Here is a 25,749-nt window from a genome sequence, read left to right on the forward strand (position 1 = left end):
CTGGAGATCATTAATAATCTGACGTAGTAATCGGCATTATAAGTGCCTTTTCGTGTATGGAGATTTTGCATCTCGAAGCATCCTTTCTCGTGAGAGTATTTTTGCAAACCTGTAAGTAACAAAAATTTTACGTGAAATTAGTATTGTGAGAAATATTTTATGATAATATTAGATTATAAATATAATATAATGGCATGTAATTGTGTACGTGTGTGTGCATGCATGTTCTTCCATACTTTTTCAAAGCCTCCTCATTTGTGCCTCCATTTTGGACTGGTTCTGACAAACCCGTGTCTAAATTCACCCGTGATACTGGTTTCTTCAATATTCTTTCTCCTATATATTGAAGTTTTTCCAAGTTTTGTTTTGTAGACACATCAACTGAAGCATCTGTCCCGGTCAAGGTGTCATCCTAATGTCGTATTTCAAAAGACTAGTCAATACTAAAATAACTTTATATGAATTCAACATAAAAACCTAGAGAGAAACCAGAAATTTTCTTACTTGAATTCGAAGGTAATTATGTTCTGAACGAAGAGCTTGGAACAGCACAGCAATATCGACATCAACCATATCTGCACTTGCTTGAGTAAACACATCCACTAGTGGAACAGAACCACCATGATGTAACCAACCCAGACTAGTGCCCCACCTGGCTGCCTTTTTAGCATTGTATTTTTGTGCTGTCTTGGGTGAGCCGGTGCCTACTGAAATTACTAGAAAGCGGCCATAGTCCATGTGTTTAATTGGGAAGAAATCAGGATTTTCTTTGAAGACCTGTTTAGTCACTTGGTTTATGGCTACTAATGTCTAGACCATGGTGCCAAAAAGAAAAGAAAAACACTATAAAGATTAGGCTTTCTTGTGTTGAAACTTTTAACTTTAGAATAAATTGCATATTTTGTTCTCAACTTTTGATATTTTCTTTACAAATCATCTATATGCTTTAAAATGTTTCATTTAAATCCCTCTCAGTGGCGAATCTAGGTATTTTGTCCAGGGTATTCCTATTTCACTTTAAAAAAATTTCAGGTCATTTTGGTTTATTTCGGGTGTTTCGGTAAATACCGGCCGAAATTCAAGATTTTTCCTTAAAAAAAAATCATAAAACCAAAACAAATTTGCATTCTATACACCAAAAAACCTCCAAAGGAAAAAAAAAATGAAAAGAAAAGAAATGAATAAAGGTACCTGTACAATAAACTATAAGTTCATTAAAATATTAATAAAATTATTAATTATTATTGTTTAGTTGTTTCATAAATTTGTTTGTCTTTTATAAACTATAATTTGTTTTATTGTTGTTTCATTAATTATTAAATTATTAATTATTGTTTAGCGTAACATAATTTAATTTGTTTGTCTTTTATAATGTATTAGTTAATTAAATTATTAATTATTGGTGTTTAGTTACTTCATTAATTTTTTTTTACTAACTACTAGCAGTCTCAACAGACTGCTTTAATTATTGTTTACCCGGCCCATGTGCCCATCAACCCATCTACCCCCACTCCACTCAACAGACAAACACAAGCCTAATGCCTGATGCCTGATGCAGTGATGCCCCCAATCACAATAACCAGCTGCCAATCTGAAAATTTCACAAATCACAATACACATTACACTAAAAGACAATCAATATCTCACCAACACACACTGACAACACAAACGGATAAGATTTAGATAAAGCCAAATTCAAATTTCAAAAAGACAAAAAACAGGAAAAAGCAAAATATTAATAAAGCTATTCGGCCAACCATTAGCCAATCAGAGACTTACGGTTCAAAAGAGAGAGAGAGACTTACTGAGTTAGACTATTAAAGAATAAAGAGAGAAAGACTAAATCATTTATTTCATTTTATTTTCATAGTTTTCATTTCAGTGAGTAGTGAGATAAAGAGAGAGAGACTGAGAGACTAACAGACAGTCAGAGAGAAAAAGAGAGCGAAATACCTTGAGGGAGGGAGCACTAAGCACCGAGCACCGGAGCAGAGTGATCTGCGATGTGCGATCTACGATCTGCGAGCTGTGATGAGGGGCGAGCGACGACGATGAGGGGCGAGTAAGCATGCAACGACGACGACGAGTGACTGCGACTGCGAGCGACCGGCGACGAGCGACGTGACTATGGGTTTGGTTTACTCTGTATTGGGGTTTGGTTTTCTCTACTAGCGACGTGACCGTGGGTTTGATTTCTGATTCTTTGTTTTTTTTTTTTTTTTTTTTTTTTTTTTTGAGAATCCGTAGGTTTGCTTTGCTACCTCTGTGATCTGTTGCCTGTTGGGCTCGCTGTGGGCTTGGCTCTGTTACAAATTTTATTTTATTTTATTTTTTCAGATTTTAGTTCAATATTTTTTTTTGGGGCTTTTTTTTGCTTGAAAGTAGAACAGATAATATTTTTTTAATTCGAGGGTGTTTCTAATTTTGTGATTGAGGGTGTTCCTAATAAAGATTAAATATAATTTTTTTTTAATTTTTTTTTCAGGTTAGGGTGTTCCTGGGAACACCCTGAGCTGTATGTGGCGCCGCCACTAATCCCTCTGCTTTCAATATTTCCAAAAAAAAAAAAAAAAAAAAAAATTATCATCATTTGATTGATGAAAAATGCAATATGGCAAACGGAATTCATGCCATATCATAAGCTCCACAGTTTTAGAGTGTACTCAATTTCACGAATTCAATTCAATAGATAAATGTCAAAAGTTGAGCATCAAATATGCAATTTAAAATTAACTTTCTCTCTAAATGATTATATACCGGATTGTTTGCAGCAACACCACCATCTATAAGATTGAATTTTCGAACATTCCCTTCATTATCTTGGTTCTTGAATTGGTAGGTAGGAAGATAAGTTGGAGCTGCCGAAGTACTGATGCATATGTCGGACAATCGAGCATCCAAACAAGGGAAGTTTTTCACCTGCATGAAGTTAGAATTTTCTCTTAGGTTACATTTCAATTTGAGGATTTACATTTAAGGGATCTAAAAAACAATTGTAATCATAAATTGCTTAATATAAATTTAACAACAATGATGATGTGAGTTTTGAAAATTTTGCTTGAGCAAAAACACACGTGATAATATGGATTTGAAATGACATCTTTACATGTTCACTTCAAATGCACGTATTAACGAAGGGAAATTCTCTTCATAAATATCAACAATAAAAAAAAAATTATATAATAATTTAATACTCTATATTCAAGTCATTGAAACTAAATAATAAAGTCCAAATCATTCTCTTTATATTTACTTATAAAACAAATCATTAGGTTTGTTCACCATAGATTTTTATTTCAAGAGAAGCTCCTCAGACTCTTTCATGCACTTCAAATTAAGGGACTAGACGACTAGTGAACAATATTTAATAATAAGGTTTCAAAACCCATGCAACAAAATTTTTTAAAGGGAAAATCATACTATATACACTACAAAAAATGAGGCCTAGAGTTGTGTTTATAAGACGCAGCTATAGACCCTAAAAAAGCAACTATAGTCTATAATTGCGTTTTTTATAACCGCATTTGTAAACACGGCATTTGTAAACATGGCTTATAGTGTGTGATAATAGCTCTATGGGCCTATAGATGCCTATAGACCAAATAAACGCGGCTACAGCCTCCCCTAGGATTTTTATCTATAGCCGCGTTTTAAAAAACGCGGCTATAGGTTTTGTTTTGTTTTTACTTTTTCTTTCCCTTGCCCAATCACATGATCACCTGTTGCCCAATCACGCGGTTAATTCCCTATACCCATATCACCGAATATTCTCATAAGACAATTCCTAGCAGCCTTTTCAACAACAAAACTATAATTCATTATCGCAATCAATGGTATGTAGAATACAAAAAACCCATTCAATTTCCAAGGGGCAGAAAATTCAAGCTAATTACATCAACAGCCATCATAAGAACAACATACTGGGGAAAACCAGATTTGACATGCATAATGCATCTAAAGGTCAACACAATGGAAAAAAAAAAGACACAAATAAATTTGTATTGTTTACCAGAAGACTGATGAATGTCTCGCCACCTTTTTCTCGTATTTCAAAGCACCCCCTTCTTGGCTGTTGAAAAGAGGAAAAGTAAAAATGAACCAAATCACTAAGCCTATAATGAAATGGCAATTAACCTTTAAAAGTAAGTCACAAGGGACACTTTGACGTACAAGATGACCCTTTTGTTTCTATTGCATTTAAGTGGGGTGTATTTTTAAGATATCTGATTAGGGAAAAGTCAATCTGACCAAATAGTGTACTCATACTTCAGTACATAATTCACTTACTCGTACATCATCAAAAAATTTCCTATTCCATTATTACAATCAAAAATAAAAATGAAAAATTAATCAAAATTTCAAAACTTAATTGCAGCATAATACAACAAAGTATAAAAATGGAGCAAATATGAAAATTTTAAAAATAAAAAATAAAATCTTTAGAAAGATGAAGAATCAACCTATATGCTGAAGTAATGAACCGTCCTGCTACATGACTGAATAGGTTTCAGTGAATCACATCAAATAAATAAACCTTTAAATGAAAAATAAAAACTTGTAATATAACATCACACATTACTAAACAATTTTGGATATTTCAAGAAACAGATTTGAAAAACTAAATTCATTGGTAAGGAAGGTATGAGCAACAAAAGGTAGAATAATTCAAACATCAAAATAGAATATTGATGATAAACAAAATAAAATTTTGCTTTTCAATTCAAAAGAACAAGATTTCAGCTTAAGCAGCACAGAACAATAAACTTGTCTAATAATTTATACTCCAATGCCATTAAGGTATGCCATAACTAGAATGTTATTAAAGAAGAAATTTTATGATAAAATTCAATCCTAAATGTCTGCTAGTTATCCATATTCAAGAAAAGGCATTTTATGAATAGAATATCCTTGAGAATTGCAGATGGCCTATTAATGATTGTTATTAAGACTAGTTTTCTCCTTCTATTTTGCATGGGTTAAAGGTGTTATAATAGATTCATTACTTAAAACAGTTTTTGACACTTTTTCCCCTGCATCAAATAAACCATAAATTGAATCCACCAGATCAACATCAGTATGGATATCTTGTGCAATGGCTTTGCAAAGGTGCTCTCATAGTTTGAACCAAGACTCATTTTTTTCCTGACAGGAGAACGGAAGACAGAAACTATTTTTCATAATTATCACATTCATACTATTTTTCAGAGACATTTGAGATGTTGGAAGCAGATTTTGTGTCCTGCGAGATAAAAATTGGTTAAAGATTACACCTCTAAATGTTATCCACCATTTATATATACAAAAGATCTTATGCTAAGGCATGAAGCTAGATAGAAGGACATACAATTGTTGAAGATTCAGGCCTGGGTTTGTTCCACATTGCATAATACCGATTCAAGGTGTGGTTGCAAGATTGAGCATCTTGAATGGTCACCTTATGTATTCCTACAACAGCAGAAAAGGAAATAGTTAAAAAGTTCAAGCCACAAAAAATGAAGCTAGGAAGAAATGTAAACATAATTCCACTTAAAATCAAAGAAAATATATATTATGGTACCTGAATTCCAAAAGTGATACTCTTTGAGAAGTGCAGGGAGAGATTTTCTAACCAATTGCATATCACTAGTCCTGCTGTATATGGCATGAACCATGGCACTCAGGAGGGGAGGCTGGCTGCAAAAGGTACCCCCGAGTTTGTGGTTTAACTCCAATTATATAATCATTTAGATTACAAAAGAAATTATGTAAATGAAATTTGCATAAATGAGATTCATATGACAAAATGTCAAAACGGAGAAGAAAACAAAAACAAAAACTTGAGGATCAAATGATTAAGCCAAAAAGTGTTATATAAAAGCTGAAGCATTAATACCAAGTTTAATGAAATGAAACAGTATGTGCCCCACCTTTCAACTAGAGACTAGTGGTCCAGTATTCATTTTATTTATAATAAAAAGGTAGCAAAAACAGTTTAAATTTCAGGTTTGGACTATATTAATTAACTAGTGTCTCCTCATCATATGAGAATTGTAGCTCAGTCTCTTTATTGTTATCTTCTGCAGCAAATTAGTACAGTGGTCTAAATGAGAAAACACAGGCTTATATGGGCATATATTTACTATTTAGTATCCATGGAGAGAAAAGAACACAAAAAGAGAAACAAAACTATCAAACCGGTAATATCTAGGAATTAAGGAAAAGCTTTTTTCAATTACAATTATCATTTTTTTTTTTCAACCCTATTAAAACATCAAAAAAAATTTAGTAGTAATATTATTATTCCTCAAAAGAAGATTTATAGTGGATACCAAAGCAGAATGGCCATCAGTATTGAAATGGGTGCATATAAATTTACTTTATGTTACATGAAAACCATAAACTCCATAAGACGCATGGAATAAAGTTAATAAGAATTGGAAGTTTTGCATTTATGGGAAACGAAATCCTTGACCTGTGCTATCAACTGAGACGACTGAGGCAATTCCAGAAACACATAAAACGCATGCATCATGTCTGCATACTTGATTAAGGGAGCCTGTTTCCCAGATTTCTTCAACCACTCATAGTAACTCCTCTGCCGATCCTGTAACGGGTCGAATCCCCCAACAAACACAACTGTTTCCGGATACTCCAAACCCGAAATATCAACTGCGTTGGGCCCACTCACATTAACTACCTCATGATCCTTATCCGACCCTTGAGGCAAAAACACCTTCCAAAGCCAATCAGTTCGTTCCAACGAAACGATTGGACTTTTCTGCAACCAAATCTCCGAATCTGTTCTCTCCTCTCCTCCGAAAAACGGTTGGATTGAAATCAACCCGATAATTTTAATGACCTGGTCCTGGAACTGGAACTGGATCTGCCACGGTTCTTGGCAGATCCGTGAAGTGATGAGAGGTTGGGAACCACCATTGTGGTGGTGGTGGCTGGGCTTCACGACGGAGCTAGGAGGCTGTGCGTCGTTTAGATTGAAGAGAGGGTGAGACCGATCTAGAGTGGGAGAGTTTATAGGTTTTGGTTTTAGAGAGAAGTTGAGGCTGAGATGTGAAAGGCTTCGGCCATGGTGAGGAGTATCGGTGGTAGAGGGGTGGATCGGCGGTGAGGGTTTGGAGTCAAAGGGAGAGAGTGAGAGACCGGATTAGAGTGAAATATAATCTGAGGGTTTTTTTTTTATTTTTTTTATAATTTATACCAAACCTGTAGCCGAGTTTAAAGAAACGCAAATATAGACATGGTTTAAGCCACGTTTTACTGAAACATAGCTGGAGGCAGGCTATAGCCGCGTTTTACTGAAACACAGCTGTAGGCAGCCTATAGGCCCTCTTTCAAAAAAAAAAAAAAATTTGTTCAACCTATAGCTGCAATTAAAACTTGCGACTACAGGAAACACTATAGAAGCGATTTTGCACCAATTTAGTAATACTAAAATAACGGTTAAATGATTAAATTTATTATTTTTTAAACATGTTTATAATAAAAAAAATATTAGGAAATTTATTATATATAATAATCATTAGGAGTCATGTGAAGTTTGAAAAAGACATACCGGATTATTAGCAGCAACACCACCATCTGTAAGGTTAAATTCTCTCACATTTCCCTCGGGGTCTGCAGTTTCAAAGTAATAAGTTGGAAGATAAGTTGGGGCAGCTGAGGTTGCTATGCAAATATCTGAGAGTAAGGCATTCATGCTTCGGTTGTTCTTTACCTGTTTTCATGACCAAATCAAAGTAAATGTTAGTAAAATTCAGCCCCATCATTTGCAGTCACTTTCTTATCCAGGGTTAATCTGAACCACTACATATATTGTGGAAATTAAAGAAAAAAAAGTACCGGGTTAAAGTATTGGGGTAATTAACCAATTAAAAAACTATTTTAATGAGAAGAAGACAAACCTCATAACTAGAAAAAATGGTTGGCTGGAGTCTTTTGATGTCAAATGTTGGAATAACAACATTAATGTCTTTTCCAATTTTGTATGTCCTAGTTTTTCCTTAAGGTTATGCAGATATTTCCCATCATACTTTGGTCCAGCTAGAGCTTTGATAATCTTTGTAAGATGAGGAAGTACTGGACAACTGCAATTTGGAAAAAATAATATCATGTTAAAAACCAAAACAAATGGGGTCAAGTCAATAATCAAACAGATATATATATATATTAATGATATTTTAATATCTCATACTCTAATTCTTACCTGTTCGGTAGGAAGATACGAGGGCACTGGTTTAGGTATATATCCTTGATATCCTTGGCAGCAAAGACAGGTCGGTTATTTTCATCTGGAGCAGCTAGCATGGTGGTGACAAGACCACCTGTGCTTGTTCCTGAGATAACATCCAAATAATCTGCTATTCTTGCATCTTCACCATCCAGTTTCTGCACCATACATAAGCAAATATAGAGTAAGTACTTGGGAAGATTGCATGTTGAACCCTTATAAATGATTTAACAAGAAGAACTTCACTACTGAATGAAAAAAAGTGTTGAATTTCTTTAAGTTTGTGGCATGAAACATGTATGATTAATATATAATATATTTTTCTACCTGAAGTTCAGATTCTAAAAAACCTAAGGATAGTTCCTGGGATAACCCCTCTTATTCCACCACCATCAATGCTGAGAACAGTGATTAGGTTTCCATAAGTTGGAGGTTGTAGGGGTACATTTGTTGAGCCCATTGGGATAAAGATGAAGGTAAGGAGAGAGAGAGAGAGAGAGAGATAGAAAGGATTTAAGAGCTTTAGAGAAACTATGAACTTTTAAGGAAGTTAAAAAGAGAGGATTATGTGATTTGAAATGTCTTCTTTTCATGGAAGTGTGTGTATTTATAGTACTCCTCAGTCATCACCTTGTCCAGAGATTCAACCGCGTCATTGGATTGGGCCATAAGCCTTAAAAGAAAGTCATCGGATCAAAGTGCATCAAATTTGACCGATAACTTGTACCTTTTCTAATATTGTTTACGTACATATATACTGAAAATTCATAAACCAATGTAGTGATTGGAAAGTTCGTGTGAATTACAAGCATTGCCTCTTACTTTGTCACAAAAATTATCCCTTTAGGCTATGGTCACTGTAAGTGAGAATTGTAGGGGTGAACACTTCAGAAGAATTGTAGGTAAGAATGAGTTTGGTTAGACCATAAAGGCAATATGGGTCTGGTTTGGCAACAGACCTAACAAAGGGGCTCATAAATGGCTACCCCCAAGTTAATCCCTACCTAGTGGCTAAAATTAAATTTAGTATTATTCTCAAGCTTTGCTTTTGCAACGTACAATGGCTGCAACATTCAAGAATAACAAAAGAATCAAACTTTGCATTTTACATGTTAATTTGATTCACAAAAGGCAGTGCCTCAAGTAACCAAAAGATGTGTTGGATATATACATGTGAGTAGAATGTTCATATAGAGAAAAAGAAAGGAAGTTGAGAAATTAATATAATATAGTGGAGTTCCTATGTCATATTAAGGACTCAATTGTAGTTTTCCCAATAGTGTTATCTTCCCAACATGGTGATGATGTTAGGAAGATAAACACCTTGGACTCAAATGGAGTTTTCCTAAGTTTTATCTTCCTGACATGATGGTGATGTTCGGGAGACAAAACACTTTAAGGAGACTTCTTGAGCAGTTAATTTATAGAGACACTTGACTCAAAAGGTCTAAGTATGAGTTCAACTATGTTATATTAACCACTCATTATTATTATTATTATTATTATCATTCAATTTAGGATTTCAATAACACGTATACACCCAACTGTTGATCATATCATTGAAAAGTCATTTGGGGTACTTGTCAGAATTCAATATTCAAATTAGGGCTATCCAAGGACCTGCCGGAACCAACCCACCCATTGCCGCCGACCAAACTGACTGCTCCAACATTCGACGACGGATTTCATTCTCCATAATCTGAGATCAACGGGTCAGAGATCGGATCTCCTCCTCTCAAATCTGAGAAACCCGATCCGACTGACCCATCATTTTTCCAGCGAGAAGGTGTAGATCCAGTGAGTTTTGAGATTTTTTGGCAATATTTAAGCTAGATCCGACGAGATTTTGCTAGATCTTGCCAAAAATGGCCAAGATCTCGCTGGATCTAGTGAAATCTAGCCGGATTTCTACCGTTTTTCAAAATTTTCTCGTCGGATTTATGCCGTTTTTCATCTTTTCTTGGCTGAAATTCTAGCCGTTTTCCAAATAATCAACCCCAACTGATCTGCCCGACATCTACGAAAGCTCCAACCCGTTCGATCTGATCAACGACTCCGGTCGACGGCCGGTTGAAAATTTTCACCATCCGATCTGGCCGAGTCGGTTCCGGGTTTGGCACAAACCCAACCCGTGGACAAGCCTAATTCAAACAAATGTATACAATTCAATTGCATCTAATGCTTAAAGGAAATGTGAAAAACTTAATAATTCTATTGGTCTTATGCATTTTGTCTTCAAATCGTGTTGAATTATTGACCCTATGTATCTATACCATTTTGCAAATCCGACATGCATGGTTATTCATTCTTAAAAGATTTGATTGTTCTATCATAAAGGAAAAGAAGTCAGTCTTATAGCTACGATACTTAGTTTTGGTAAATTTCCCAGTTGACATAGTCAAACTTTTGAGAGAGTTGTCTAGGTTATGCTTCCTTTTCGCTTTGGCTAAAACAAATGTGAAGAAAGGGCAAATGGAATTTTAAATGTGAAGAATATTATATCCATTATCAGAGGATAACTTGCAAAGGCAATTCTAGTAACCGAGTACTTGTTAGAATTCAACAATTCAACATATGTGTACCATTCAATTTCAAGCGCTGCATAAGAAAAATGTAAAAACTTGATTAATTTATTGGCTGCTTTGTTTTCAAAACTTGATCATTTCTAGGACCTTCAGTAGAGATTAATGAAAAAAAAAAAATTACAGTAGAGATTAATGAAAGAACTGCAGCATGAAATTATGCGACTTGTCTCTAGAGCATAAACTATTAGGAAAATGGTGAATTAAATCATTTAACCATTATTCTAACCATAAGTAGTTCATGTTGAGAGTTTACTAAGTTTTTTCTTGACCGGAACATTGATTTAGCACCACCTGTTTAGAATTTTCTATGGCAGTATTTGACTTAATGCATTTCCAATCTAGTATTAACTGATATTTGTATTGCTGCAATATTTTTAAATCAATTATCTGCAGTTTACTAGCAAGGTAGGAAGAAGATTAAGTATGAAAATTAAGTATGAAGATTAAATCAATTTGAGAAGGGAACAAATTAAGTATGAAAATTGATAATATCTTTCCTGTTAGACCTTATCACATTAGGAATAAGCATGATAACAACATTTGAAAAAGACGCATCAACATACATCACAGAAGACCATCATAAAAAAAATAAATAAAAAAAAGAAAAAAAAAGTATTTTAAAATCCCACCAATCCACAGCCACAAATTCTAATTATGGAAATAGAAGTTTCATAAATTTCATGTTTCTACATAAAGCCATTAAATTTTAATGGTTCTTAATTAATTTTGAACAATGGTTTCACGCAATTGCAATTCTTTTAACCATCGTCTAACCTTTAAATCCTTCATAAATCCAGTGCCCAATTGAACAAAATTCAGTTACATTCTCCCAAATTGCAATTTAAAAAGAAGAAGCAAAACACAAAACACCCATAACCTACAAATCTACCAAGCAAGCTTAGGATTTCACATTCCACTAATAGCAAGCAATAACATAACAATCAAATCTCAAATATACAAAAATAGAAACACGAATTACCGTCCAGTCTGTTGAAGAATATCGAGCATGTTAGTCTGGAATACGTGATCGACAGCTTCAACACTAACGCCCGTACCACTCTGCGGCATCGCAAACACATCGACGACACGAACAGTGTACTCATCCACAAACTCCCCAAGCATCAATCCCATAACCTCCATGGGAACCCCAGCTCTCCCTATATAACTCACAATAATACATAATTATTAACAATTTTGGTACTCATCAGATACAAAACCCTAAAAATTGAAACAAACACACACAAAAAGCTAAACCTAGCTCAAAACCCTAGAATTGAAAACAAAAAACCAGAATAACCAAACAATTAGGGTTTAAGATTAGAGTCTTCAATATATACAGAGAGCTAGAGAGAGAGAGAGAGAGAGAGAGAGAGAGAGACAGAGAGACAGAGAGAGGAGTACCGTGTTTGAGCATTTTGAGGAGAGCGAGGGAAGAGATATAGACTTGCTCCGACGAATCGAGAGTCGGTGAATCTGATGGCGGATGGCCCAAACCACCACCGGCGCCGGCGAACATTCGCTGTAATCTCTCCATACCTGACATACAGGATGTGTTTCTCTCTCTCTCTCTCTCTCTCTTCTGAGTTTTCTTTCTTATGGCCCATACTGGAAATAAATGGGCTTATGTTTTGTGTTTCAGCCAATAGGGATATCTGGGCTAGGCCAGTTTTAAATTCTTTTATTGCAGATCTAGGCCCAAATATAGGGACTTGGGTTTTTTTTTTGGGTCATGATAGGGCATTAAAACTAAAAACCCAACGAACCCATAAAATTTCCCATTTGGTAAAGAAAATTTAAAGAGATCCTGTCCCAAGCAAATTTTAACATCTTATTATAAGCCCATCCCACATGTATAGGGAGTCTAAACTAAATTAGTCTCAGTCCGTCAAATATGAAAAATTATTTGGTACGTATGGAGTATGGTGACATGATGCTCCATTCTCTTGCATATATGGTGGACTAGCAATAAATTTAATTAATGAGACTCATTATGAATGTGAGTGAGTTGAAAGAGCACTGTATCACCATATATAATATGAGAGTTCTTAATAATTACTTCTCAAACATATACATTTACTAGCTAATAATTCTTGTACATCCACAAATATAATTATTAAAAATAACTACAATTGTATGTGTATCTGTGGGGAGTAAAATCTGTCAGCTGATGTTGGGCCGTAGTTCATGTACCAAGCCCAACCACGATAAGAAGAAAAGGCATGGGCGCAGGATGTCCCCTCCTAACCATGATGGGCCGGGCCTGCTTAGGGGCGTCCGAGGAGGAATACCTCCTCGGACTCGCCAAGTGAGTGTCAAATTCGCACCCCCTACATGGCGAAAGGTCACCCAATACAAAGGAATGGTGCGTGGCGTTCAGGAAGGGGGGCAACCACAACTGCCGCATTAAATGCCAAGGAACTACTTTTCCAGCCGCATTAATGTGGAAGGGACAGGAAGGCAGAATCATCTTGGCCAGTGCAACTCACAGAAAAGAGAAAGGATGACCTATGGGACAGGCACTCAAGTGGAAGGTCAGATGGTTGACAAGTGTAGGGTCATGATCTTAGGAAGGATGCTATATAAGAGAAGAAGATCCCCATGGAAAGGGGATCGGGAGCTGAAGGAAGAAAAAGATAGAGAAAGAGAAAAGGGAGAGAAGTATAAGAAAGAGCCCCAGGGACCACGACTCCAAAAGTTTGAAGGAATATCCTTACGTTCAACTGGTTGCATGGCTTGGTCGTAACTGCGTTTCCTCTGTCAAAGACCTAGTTCTGTGACCTACTCTCTACAAATTCATTGTTGAGGGACTTTTGGGCCAAAATCACCCGCCTGTTGGGCCTGAGCCCCAAAATCGTGCCCCTACAATTGGCGCCGTCTGTGGGAAGAACTCGTGTCTCGACAAGTGAAACAGTAAGGGATGGAAGGATCAGGTCCGCGCCAAACCGGACGTGCAGAATCTCAACGACAGGACAACTTTGTAAACCTTGAACGGGCAAAGGACCAAGATAATCAACGAGAGGGCAGTGTAAACACCTCTCACACGAGTAGAAGTCGCTCGAAAGGGAAAGATCATGCGTCCCACCAGCACAACGAGCGAAGGGCCCTACAGCAAGAAATTAAGGATTTAAAAAGAAAGCTGCGTCAAGCCCAGCAAAAACATCCTTCGCCCATTTCAGATACTAGCAGCGGTGAGGATGATGAATACAGACGTAGGACGAGAACTCCTCCGAGCGAGACGTTCTCTTATGAGGAAGAGCGGCCTCACAAACGCGGTCGTAAAAGCCCGCCTTACCAAGGCTTGGTCAATGACGCCATGAGCAAGGCCCTGGATCGAATCTCCCAGTCGCCGTTTACCCGAAGGATAGAGCGGGCGGTACTCCCTCGGCGGTTTAATCAGCCAACGTTTACCTTGTACAATGGTCGAACTGACCCCGTGGAACACGTGAGCCAGTTCAACCAAAGGATGGCCGTCCACTCTAGGGACTAGGCGTTAATGTGTAAGGTGTTTCCATCCAGTCTAGGGCCCCTGGCCATGAGATGGTTTGATGCCCTCCCACCAAACTCCATAGATTCCTTTAAGCAGTTGACGCAGGCTTTTGGCTCCCGCTTCATCACCAGCACTAGAGTCCCTCGGCCTCTCGATTCCCTTTTATCCCTGTCCATGCGAGAAGGAGAAATGCTGAAGGCCTACTCGGACAGATATTGGGAGATGCACAACGAGGTAGAAGGAAGTCACGATGACGTCGCCATCAGTGCCTTTAAAAGGGGCTTGCCGACAGAGCATGGCTTAAGAAAGTCCCTCACTGGGAAACCAGCCACCAGCGTGCGGCAACTCATGGACAGGATAGACAAGTATAAAAGGGTCGAAGAGGACCAGCAAACTGGGAAGGGAAAGGCGAAGTTTGTCCCTCAGGAGAGAGGGGACTTCAGGTCGGACCGCTTCAGTGGCAGTAATAAGCCGAGAAGAGATTATACGAAACAATCGGGATCTACAGGGGCCCAGGTGGTCCACGCTGTGTTCCGAGAGCCATTGCACGAGATCATGGAGAAGATAAAGCACGAACCCTTTTTTCAATGGCCGAATAGGATGGCGGGCGACCTCTCAAAACGCAATCAGAGTCTATATTGTGCGTATCACCAAGAGCCCGGTCACGTCACTGACGAATGTAGGAACCTGAAAAACTATTTGGATCGACTTGTCCGAGAAGGAAAGTTGAGGCATCTGTTGCAACGCCCTGAGCAGTCAAACGTCGATACCAGGCAAAGCGCCTTGAGGCCACCCATCGGTACGATAAATGTCATTCTTGCCGCACCTGGGAGAACCGATTCCGGCCCGTTCAGAGTAATGTCAGTGGGTAGGTTCCCATCAGAGTCAGGCGAAAGGGGATCCAAGAGTGCTAGAGGGAGGGCCCTGCCATTAATTGGATTCACGGAGGAGGACAAGGAGGGAACTATTCAGCCCCATGACGATGCCCTAGTCGTGACGCTCAGAATAGGAGGTTATGACGTGAAGAGGGTGTTAGTTGATCAGGGTAGTGCCGTGGAGGTGATGTACCCAGACTTGTATAAGGGGCTGAATTTAAAGCAGGAGGACCTGTCGCCATACGATGCTCCCCTGCTTAGTTTTGAGGGAAAAATCGTCATCCCGAAGGGCATGATTAGATTGCCTGTGCAAACAGACGTAGAAGTAGTGGAAGTGGACTTCATCGTGGTGGACGCATACTCACCCTACACAGCTATTGTGGCCCGGCTATGGCTTCATACACTAGGGGCTGTGTCGTCTACCCTGCACCAGAAAGTGAAATATCCGTCAGAGGGCCGAATCAAAGAGATAGTGGGGGATCAAGGAATGGCCAGGCGATGCATGGTATCGGCAATTGCTCGACAATTAAGCAACGGGCCTTCCACTTCAACTGGGAATACCTTATAGTAATCAAGAACCCCGGTCCTAGCTACAGGTAATGAAGGACCGGCCATGGAGGTGAGCTGTGAAGAGCTGGAGAAAGTGCTCGTCGGATCAGACCCCGAGAGATTTTTCCAGATTGGCCAGGAGCTACCAGCACAGGAGAAGTCGGCTCTAATTAATTTTCTGCGCCGAAATGAGGACGTATTCACTTGGGATCCTTATGAAGCCCCTGGGGTTGATTCAGACCTAATACGCCATCACCTTAACGTTAATCCAGCGATTACCCCAAAGAAGCAGCCCCCTCGGCGCCCGTCAAGGGAGCATGCAGACGCTGTGAGGGAAGAAGTGGCAAAATTGAAAAGAGCTGGGGCTATCAAGGAAGTGTTCTACCCCGAATGGCTGGCGAACACAGTCGTGGTGAAGAAGAAGAGCGGGAAATGGCGAGTCTGTGTAGACTTCACGGACTTAAACAAGGCCTGTCCGAAGGATCCTTTCCCAATGCCGCGGATAGACCGACTGGTCGACGCAACTGTCGGGCATCCCCGAATGAGTTTTTTGGATGCTTTCCAGGGCTACCATCAGATATCCTTGGCCACGAAAGACCAGGAAAAAACTGCCTTTGTCACCCCAGTTGGCAACTATCATTACAAGGTGATGCCTTTTGGCCTAAAGAATGCCGGTTCGACCTATCAAAGGATGATGACTAGGATGTTTGAACAACAGATGAGAAAAACTGTCGAGGTGTATATAGACGATATGGTAGTAAAGAGTAAGTTGGTGACCGACCACATCAGGGACCTTGACGAGGTGTTCCACATTCTGAGAAGGTACAAGCTGCGACTGAACGCATCCAAGTGCTCATTTGGAGTGGGGTCGGGGAAATTCCTTGGCTACATGGTAACCCATCGGGGGATCGAGGTTAACCCTGACCAAATAAGGGCCATTCATAGCATGCAACCTCCTCGGAATCCCAAAGAAGTCCAGAAGCTCACCGGCATGATAGCAGCTTTGAACCGTTTCATCTCCCGCTCGGCGGACAGATGCAGACCTTTTTTCCTCCTATTGCACAAATGGAAGGGTTTCGAGTGGACTGAGGAGTGTGATGTAGCATTCCAACAGCTCAAGGAATACCTCGCCCGACCTCCGATCATGTCCAGTCCCGAGGCCGACGAGGTGCTCTATGCATACATCGCAGTCGCCGATCATGCGGTGAGCCTAGTACTGATCCGAGAGGACAACGGCACGCAACGGCCCGTGTATTACATAAGCAAGTCGTTACAGGAGGTAGAGACCCGGTACCTCCCCCTCGAAAAGGCAATATTGGCTGTCGTGCAAGCTACAAAGAAGCTTCCCCACTATTTTCAGGCACATACAGTGGTTGTGCTAACTCAACTTCCATTGAAATCAGTCCTCCGCAGCGCCGACTACACTGGGAGAATAGCTAAATGGGGAACTATCTTGAGCGCCTTTGACATCAGATATATGCCACGCACCGCCATAAAAGGCCAAGTCCTCGCCGATCTGGTAGCTGAATTTGCGGAGCCAACTTTGGAAGGGGTGGAAGTGTCGGAATCACCGAATGACGATAGGAGATTGGTCAGCGCGATTTCTGTGCAAGAATACGATAAATGGAGAGCATACATTGATGGTGCAGCAAACCAAAAGGGCTCCGGAGTGGGGCTCGTTCTGATCTCTCCCGAAGGTATAACCTTGGAGAAGTCGTTGAGACTGGGATTCCCAGCAACGAATAACGAAGCTGAGTATGAGGCACTGTTGGAGGGGATGTCCATGATCCGGAGGTTGGGCGGGAAATGCGTGAGCATATTTTCAGATTCGAGACTCATAGTGGGGCAAGTAAGCGGGGAATTGGAGGCGAAAGATGAAAGAATGCAACGGTATCTTGCCCGAGCTAAACGCCTACGCGCCCACTTCGACGACTTCCGTCTAACGCATATACCCAGAAGCGGGAATACCCACGCCAATTCTCTGGCAACACTGGCCACATCCTCGGCTCAGCCACTTCCGCGGGTTATTTTGGTCGAGGACCTCTGCTGCCCCACGGAAGAAGAGGCTAACGGTATTCGGGTACACAACGTCGGTGAGGGACCAAGCTGGATGGACCCTCTTGTCCGATTCTTGAAGAACGATTCCTTACCGGACGACAAAGTCGAGGCCGACAAAATCCGGAGGAGAGCTGCTCGATTCTGGTTGTCCGAGGACTCAAAGCTCTACAGACGTTCATTCTTGGGGCCATACTTGCTATGTGTGCACCCAGGTGCTACTGAACTCATTCTGGAGGATTTGCACGAGGGGATTTGTGGAAGCCATACGGGGGGCCGGTCCCTCTCCCACAAGGCTATGACGCTGGGTTACTGGTGGTCGAGCATGCATAAGGAGGCTCTGGAATATGTGAAGAAGTGTGACCAATGCCAACGGTTCGCTCCGAATATACATCAGCCGGGTGGGGTGCTTAACCCATTGTCCAGTCCTTGGCCATTTGCGCAATGGGGCCTAGACATATTAGGTCCGTTCCCCAAAGCTGCAGGGAACAAGAAGTTTCTTCTCGTCGGCACCGATTACTTTACGAAATGGGTCGAAGCCGAGGCGCTGGCAAACATTAGGGACGTTGATGTCAAGAAGTTTATCTGGAAAAACATTGTCACCCGATTCGGTACCCCACACACCCTAATCTCGGACAATGGCCTGCAATTTGATAGCAAGGCCTTTAGGGAATATTGCAGTGAATTGGGGATTGTCAACAGGTACTCTACACCAGCCTATCCGCAGGGTAACGGACAAGCCGAGGCAATTAACAAAACCATAGTGAATGGGCTGAAGAGGAGGTTGGACGTCGCGAAAGGGAGGTGGGTTGAAGAGCTCGCCCATGTTTTGTGGACGTATCGCACCACGCCCCGCCGATCCACGGGAGAAACCCCCTTTTCGCTGACCTACGGGGCCGAGGCCGTCATCCCATTAGAAATAAATTTTCCCTCCCAGAGGACTGCTACATTCGACCCCGTTGTTAACAACGGGCTTCTAGAAAAAAGCCTGGACCTCCTTGAAGAGAGAAGGAATTGCGCGATGGTGCATCTAGCTCAGTATCAACAAAAGTTCAAGCAGGGCTACGACGCCAAGGTGAAGTCGAGACCCTTGACGCCTGGGGACCTGGTGCTGAGGAAAGTTCTGGGCAATGCGAGGAACCCTGCATGGGGAAAGCTCGGACCAAACTGGGAGGGTCCATATCGTATCACCTCTGTGGCTGGCATTAGAGCGTACTATTTGGAAGACTTGGACGAACGTGTAGTGCCACGTCCATGGAATGTAAATAACCTGAAAAGGTACTTTTATTAATGAAAAATACTTGATGTCGTTCCACTGTACGATTCTCAATAAGTGTTAAACAGAACCCAAGTCCTGCATGACTCCTCGGACCACAGACTTGGGGGAAATTAACCAAGAAACGACTTTCAGTAAGTGTTAAACAGAACCTAAGTCCTGCATGGCTCCTCGGACCACAGACTTGGGGGAAATTAACCAAGCAACGATTCTCAATAAGTGTTAAACAGAACCCAAGTCCTGCATGGCTCCTCGGACCACAGACTTGGGGGAAATTAACCAAGCAACGACTTTCAGTAAGTGTTAAACAGAACCCAAGTCCTGCATGGCTCCTCGGACCACAGACTTGGGGGAAATTAACCAAGCAACGATTCTCAATAAGTGTTAAACAGAACCCAAGTCCTGCATGGCTCCTCGGACCACAGACTTGGGGGAAATTAACCAAGCAACGACTTTCAGTAAGTGTTAAACAGAACCCAAGTCCTGCATGGCTCCTCGGACCACAGACTTGGGGGAAATTAACCAAGCAACGACTTTCAGTAAGTGTTAAACAGAACCCAAGTCCTGCATGGCTCCTCGGACCACAGACTTGGGGGAAATTAACCAAGCAACGACTTTCAGTAAGTGTTAAACAGAACCCAAGTCCTGCATGGCTCCTCGGACCACAGACTTGGGGGAAATTAACCAAGCAACGACTTTCAGTAAGTGTTAAACAGAACCCAAGTCCTGCATGGCTCCTCGGACCACAGACTTGGGGGAAATTAACCAAGCAACGATTCTCAATAAGTGTTAAACAAAACCCAAGTCCTGCATGGCTCCTCGGACCACAGACTTGGGGGAAATTAACCACACAATTCTTTCATCAAGGGTCAACCGTTTATGATTCACGAAAAGTGTTAAAGGGAGCCCAAGTCCTGCGCGGATTCTTAGCCACGGACTTGGGAAAAATCAACATTGTAATCGTTGTTGCTCAATTACAAAGTGTCGCAATTCTAACTTATTCATTCATTATTTTTTGACTTTAAGCAGTAAAAGGGTAAAACCGATATCCATTCATGATGAAAACAAAATAGAGTAAAGCAGCGATATATGTAATGAAATAACTTTTGTCATATAATGTTCAAAGTAATTCAGTTCAGAAATATTAGCAAAATGAAGTACAAAAGCGGGACAGACGAATTCCTATTCTACGTCCCTAAGGGCCCTGAGTTGGGGCAGGCTGATCATCCACTGCTAGGTTCTCCGGGGCGATATCCTGGGCCTGGGCAAGGATCTCGCTGATGCGGAGACTGTCCTCGGGTGACTGACCCTGCAGAGCTTACTTCATGCCCCCAGCCTCGGGAATGGGGGAATCAGCTGGAAGAGGCTCAGTGGAGGCGACCTCCCCAGGAGTCTCACGTATCTCCGCAGGGTAAAAGATGTTCTCAGCTTTCCTGAGATCAGAATTTGCGAGGACGGCTGCCCGATCCATGGCCAATCCCCAGGTTGAGGTGACATAATCCCTGCAGACGGTGGCAACTTCCTCGGTCAGTCTCTCCTCAGTATCGTGAACCCCACGTTCATACGAAGCCGCCACAGCCTTCTCGGCAACCTCCCTGGACAAGCGGGCTTCCTTCTTAGCCCTTGCAAGCTCAACCTTAAGCTCCGAAACTACTTGTTGCTCTGCTGTCAGTCTCTCCTCAGAGTGTCGAAGCTGCTTGCGCAGCTCTTCGGTTTGCTTTTCAACGTTCTTCAGGCCAGCCTCTGCACTCGCATTGGCCTTCTTCACTTCTTTTAGCTCATGATCCTTACGATCAAGATCTCGTTTGAGATCGCTCGCGGCCCTCTCAGCTGTAGCACGGGACTGAGTCTCCCTATGCACATCCTCACGAGCCTTCTTGGCCCACTCCTCAGCGACATAAATTTGTTGGGTGACCTGCACTCAGACGGAAATGAAGACGATACCAAGATAAGACAATAAGAAGGTTCTCAACACAAAGATAAGATAGAAGATTCCACTTACCACAGCCATGTCCCTCTTCAGTGACATGAAAAGCTCTGGCTGACGAATCTTCCTAAGGCCCTCTATATCACGGGCAGGAGAAGAGGCTGCTGCAACGCTTCAGCCATGAACGAAGCTTGCTCACGCTGGGATTCCCATAGGGTCGCATCCCAGAGGATTGGAGCGCCATCTAGCTCGATCCGAGGAGACCATGTTCGTGGTCCCCTCTGAGTAACCGCCTCATCTCGGCTCTCAGTGGACCTGGTTCTTTTTTCTCGGGGCTCTTTCGTTTCCTTGCCCTTCTTTTTAGGCCCGGCTTGCTCACGGGCAACCTCTCCCTCCTCCGCCTCTTCTACAGGCCTTTTTCGCCTTAGGTTAGGCATAGGCTTCAGCGCCGCACCCGACGAGGGAGGGAGAGGAGGAGCAGGGGCTTTGGAGACGATCTGTCCTTTCGAGATTTCCTTGGATGTCTGCCCTTTGGACCTGTTGGATAGGAGACCCCTAAGGCCAGTCCTCGGCTGGAGGTCCATTCCTTCTTCCTCTTCTGTGTCCTCGCTGATATCAGGCTGTGCGATGACCAAACCAGTACCAAGAGCCGCTGAGGCACGGTCTAAATCAGCGTCAGAATCGGAGATCTCTACTACTCTGACCGAAGCCTCCCCTTCCTCAGTAAACTGGAACTGGTCTATCTGATCCTCTAAGGATGAATGTGAAGAGCCGGCCTCCTCCTCTGGGATAACTACTGGGGGAAAGACACGTTGGGGAGGTAACTGAACAGGAGGCAAGTCTGTATCAGCGAGGAACCCTGGTATGGACACGTCAATCCGTGCTAATCTCGGACTACCGGCTCTAATAGCTTGTCCGGCTTCTACCTGGGCTCGAGTGAGCGGAGTGTAATCCAAAATCAAAGGAGCCGACCGAAGTTGTCCGTCCTCGCTAACAAAAATCTCGGACCTCAAGAGGTAATTTAGGGCTGGGATATTGACTAGGCTCAGCCGAGGAGTTGTTCGTCCCTTGTCTGCAAAGGCCGTTAAAAGATTTATGTTAGTCCGAGGAGACATGCAACCAAACCAACAAGTTTAAAAAAAAAAAAAAAAAGGAAGAGGAAAAGAAAAAGAGGGGGAGGAGCTTGAAACCAAAGTCCTCCCCGCGGCATCTAGTCCTACGACACCCCACCTGGCTCTCCCGCCCTAGTCGGACAGTGAGGTCCGTCATGCCATGGCCCGGAGACGATCAAATGGTCGTCCTTCAAGCCTTTGCTGGACTTCGAAAGGCAGGATATCAACCTCACTTCGTCATTCCTAGACTTTAGATAGTATGTGTCACCAAACTTATGGCATTCATAAAGATGAACCACATCGTGCCATGAGAGGCCGAGGTTCATCTGATCGTTCAGGGTTTCGACACACCCCAGGATCCGGAACAGATTAGCAGTGCATTGATGGGGGGCCAACCTATGACCACGTAGGTAATCCCTAGTTATTCTCCCCATCGGAATAGTCATTCCTCCTTCCACGAAGGCTATCATTTGAATTGCGACCTCTCCTGTTCTCCGTTTGAGCAAAATGTCCTCCAGATGACAGTATTCTAAACCTACCTCCGGTGGGATACGATACTTCGCCCTGAAGCCCGCCATACCGGCCGGAGAATCTATCATTTTCTCAAGCCTACCCATTCCCCTCTAATCCTAAAAAGACAACTTGAAGGCAGTATGATTAATGAAGAATGATGGAGAAGAGACACGCACTTACGGGTAAGAGGCATGAAGCAGTGGTTTACCACGAGCCGTCTAGTGGGTATCAAAATCCCGCCTTTTCTCCTCGGACCCAGAAAAGGCCGGCATTCTGAGGGGCTATTGTGGGGGGTAAAATCTGTCAGCTGATGTTGGGCCGTAGTTCATGTACCAAGCCCAACCACGATAAGAAGAAAAGGCATGGGCGCAGGATGTCCCCTCCTAACCATGATGGGCCGGACCTGCTTAGGGGCGTCCGAGGAGGAATACCTCCTCGGACTCGCCAAGTGAGTGTCAAATTCGCACCCCCTACATGGCGAAAGGTCACCCAATACAAAGGAATGGTGCGTGGCGTTCAGGAAGGGGGGCAACCACAACTGCCGCATTAAATGCCAAGGAACTACTTTTCCAGCCGCATTAATGTGGAAGGGACAGGAAGGCAGAATCATCTTGGCCAGTGCAACTCACAGAAAAGAGAAAGGATGACCTATGGGACAGGCACTCAAGTGGAAGGTCAGATGGTTGACAAGTGTAGGGTCATGATCTTAGGAAGGATGCTATATAAGAGAAGAAGATCCCCATGGAAAGGGGATCGGGAGCTGAAGGAAGAAAAAGATAGAGAAAGAGAAAAGGGAGAGAAGTATAAGAAAGAGCCCTAGGGACCACGACTCCAAAAGTTTGAAGGAATATCCTTACGTCCAACTGGTTGCATGGCTTGGTCGTAACTGCGTTTCCTCTGTCAAAGACCTAGTTCTGTGACCTACTCTCTACAAATTCATTGTTGAGGGACTTTTGGGCCAGAATCACCCGCCTGTTGGGCCTGAGCCCCAAAATCGTGCCCCTACAGTATCTATGGAACTTTTTTGTTTAAATAAATAATATATTGTATACATTCATTATATTACATAGAAATATAATAAATTCAAATTGAATTTATTTTTTTTTTTTTTTTTTTTTTTACATTTTCTAAGTTTAGGCATGAATTTGAGTGTAATTATAATTGATACAAAACAAAATGGAATGACACTTAGCATGCAAGTGGAATGCATTAAACATCTAAGGACACTTGGCATCAAATAATAGTTCAATCTAAAGACACTAGTGGTAAATTGTTGAAATTGATGCCTCTGATCTTGGTTATAGAAGTATTCTTAAAAATAATAAATAAATAAATAAATAGAGTCTAAAGAATAAGTTATTTATTCCCATTTAGGTGTAAAAAATGTTGCGCAACAAAATCATAGTACAATCAATAAGAAATTCTAGATGTTGTTTTAATTGGAAATCTTTAATAAGTTCAATTTGATTGCAACAATGCAAAGGATATTATATCAAAGGAGAATCAAACTCTATTCCTGAATTTTAACCTGTGAATTTTTATACTGCTGCTCCTTGTCATTGAAAAGTCCACATATTTAATAGGCCCCTGCCTCCTGGGTGAAAAGAAATAAATACCCATAAATAAAAGAAAATGACAAACTAGTCATATATAAAAAATAAAAGAATAATTGGTATCAATCACTATCTATGTTGACCGGTAGAAATCATTTTTTTTTTTTTTCAAGTCAAAGTTAATAACACTATCTATGTTGACTGGTAGAAATCATGTATTTTTTCAAGTCAAAGTCAAGTCTCTTGCTCATTTCTGCCACCACACCCTAAGGAAAAAAAAAAAAAAAAGATTGGTGAAGAGGAGAGAAGAGTACAACTGTTCAAGTCTCATATATATACTATCAGCGGCCGCTCGGGATTTTCTTTTTTTTCTAAGGGTCAATAGTGTTGTAATTTTTATGTGTTAAAAGTTGTATAATTTTCTATTAAAAAAAAGAAGAAAATTGCAGAAAAAACAACTTCATTTTGTGGTCAATGATAAAATAAGTTAGAGTTTGGAGCAAAGATTTATTTATTTATTTTTAAAAATGAAGTAGAAGTTTTAAGAGTACAACTAGCTACTTACATAATACTTTCACAGCAAAATTTAAATGACAAATTGTTAAAGATATATAAAAATGTGATGTCATTTATAGGTTTAGATAAAAATCAATTAAAACTTGTCACTTAACTTTTATTGTAAAATTATTGTGAAAATAACACTAAAATAATTATATTCAAATTTATTTCAATGGGGAGTAAACAAAATTTAGGATTAGAACGTTAAAAATTTTATTTTGAAGGTGAAAAAAAAAAATTTATATATAATTTTTAGTTTTTAGCCAAGTGAGGAGTTGATTTGAACCGCAGCAGCCACGGTACTATTAAAAAAATCCAATAGTCTTTTTTTTTTTTTTTTTTTTTTGATGAAAGAAGGTACACCATACCTTCTTTCTTTTTTTTTTTTTTTTTTTTTTTTTTTTGTGGATAAGAAGGTACACCATACTATTCCATCAAATAAGTCTCTGTTCCATCACAAATAAAATAAGGAATTTGTTAACAAACACAGGTTCGGTGCTTGTTAAGGTAAAAAAAGACAAAAGAAACTGGTCCAAAAAAGTCAAAAAGAACACCATAGGTACTTAAAAAGTTAAAAATTCGACATAAATGTGAATAAATACAAAAATATTCCTGTTAGCGGGCACCTTACCGTACCCGTTAACACAACCCATAAAATAACTCATTCTATTTTGTTTGATTTTCTATCAATAATCACAATCTTAAATCTTGATTCTAGAAAAAATTCTAAAAAAGTCCTAATTATTCTAAAAATCTAAAACCATATTAAATTGTTGCTTCAAAAATCATCGCACACTTCTTCCCGGAGGTCCCATAGGGTGAGTTATTTCCGCACGGGGCAAAAACTTTTCCCTTTCACCAAAAGAATTATATATTAGGCAGAGGAATTGAAAATTGTCTCATATGAAAGGATCAGTACTCTTGGCATCTTGCACTAAAAAAGTCACCATTTTTTTTTTTTTAAAAATGGTATGAATTATATTAATCTTTATGATTCTTAAAATGTATAGTTTTAGACTTTTTTAGTGTTCTTAT

At 40.7% G+C, this 25,749-nt stretch overlaps 2 protein-coding genes, 1 long non-coding RNA gene and 1 pseudogene across 6 annotated transcripts in view; 1 reads left to right on the forward strand and 3 right to left on the reverse strand.

Annotated features, from left to right (window-relative positions):
* Positions 1-8,917, reverse strand: LOC126711652 (patatin-like protein 2; annotated as a pseudogene).
* LOC126711427 (patatin-like protein 2) overlaps positions 1-25,749 on the reverse strand; it is a 117,445-nt gene that overhangs the window by 38,508 nt on the left and 53,188 nt on the right. The window lies entirely within an intron of this gene.
* Positions 2,629-7,486, reverse strand: LOC126711626 (trehalase-like). 2 transcript variants are annotated; one of them, XM_050411278.1, is made up of 5 exons: positions 6,452-7,486; positions 5,558-5,673; positions 5,345-5,445; positions 4,010-4,069; positions 2,629-2,919 (listed from the first exon to the last, which is right to left on the reverse strand). In XM_050411278.1, the coding sequence occupies exons 2-5, from the start codon at positions 5,649-5,651 to the stop codon at positions 2,683-2,685; spliced, it is 492 nt and encodes a 163-aa protein (XP_050267235.1). In that variant the 5' UTR covers positions 5,652-5,673; positions 6,452-7,486; the 3' UTR covers positions 2,629-2,682. The 2 variants fall into 2 exon arrangements, with proteins under 2 accessions (XP_050267235.1, XP_050267236.1); XM_050411279.1 differs by lacking the exon at positions 2,629-2,919 and adding an exon at positions 3,686-3,792 and having other exon boundaries at positions 6,452-7,481.
* Positions 7,377-25,749, forward strand: part of LOC126711701 (uncharacterized) — a 23,754-nt gene continuing 5,381 nt past the window's right edge. Inside the window, exon 1 of the long non-coding RNA XR_007650666.1 lies at positions 7,377-7,469. This is a non-coding gene — a long non-coding RNA (uncharacterized LOC126711701). The remainder of the gene's footprint in view (positions 7,470-25,749) is intronic.

Source organism: Quercus robur, chromosome 2 (genome assembly GCF_932294415.1).
Source record: "Quercus robur chromosome 2, dhQueRobu3.1, whole genome shotgun sequence".
NCBI lineage: Eukaryota > Viridiplantae > Streptophyta > Magnoliopsida > Fagales > Fagaceae > Quercus > Quercus robur.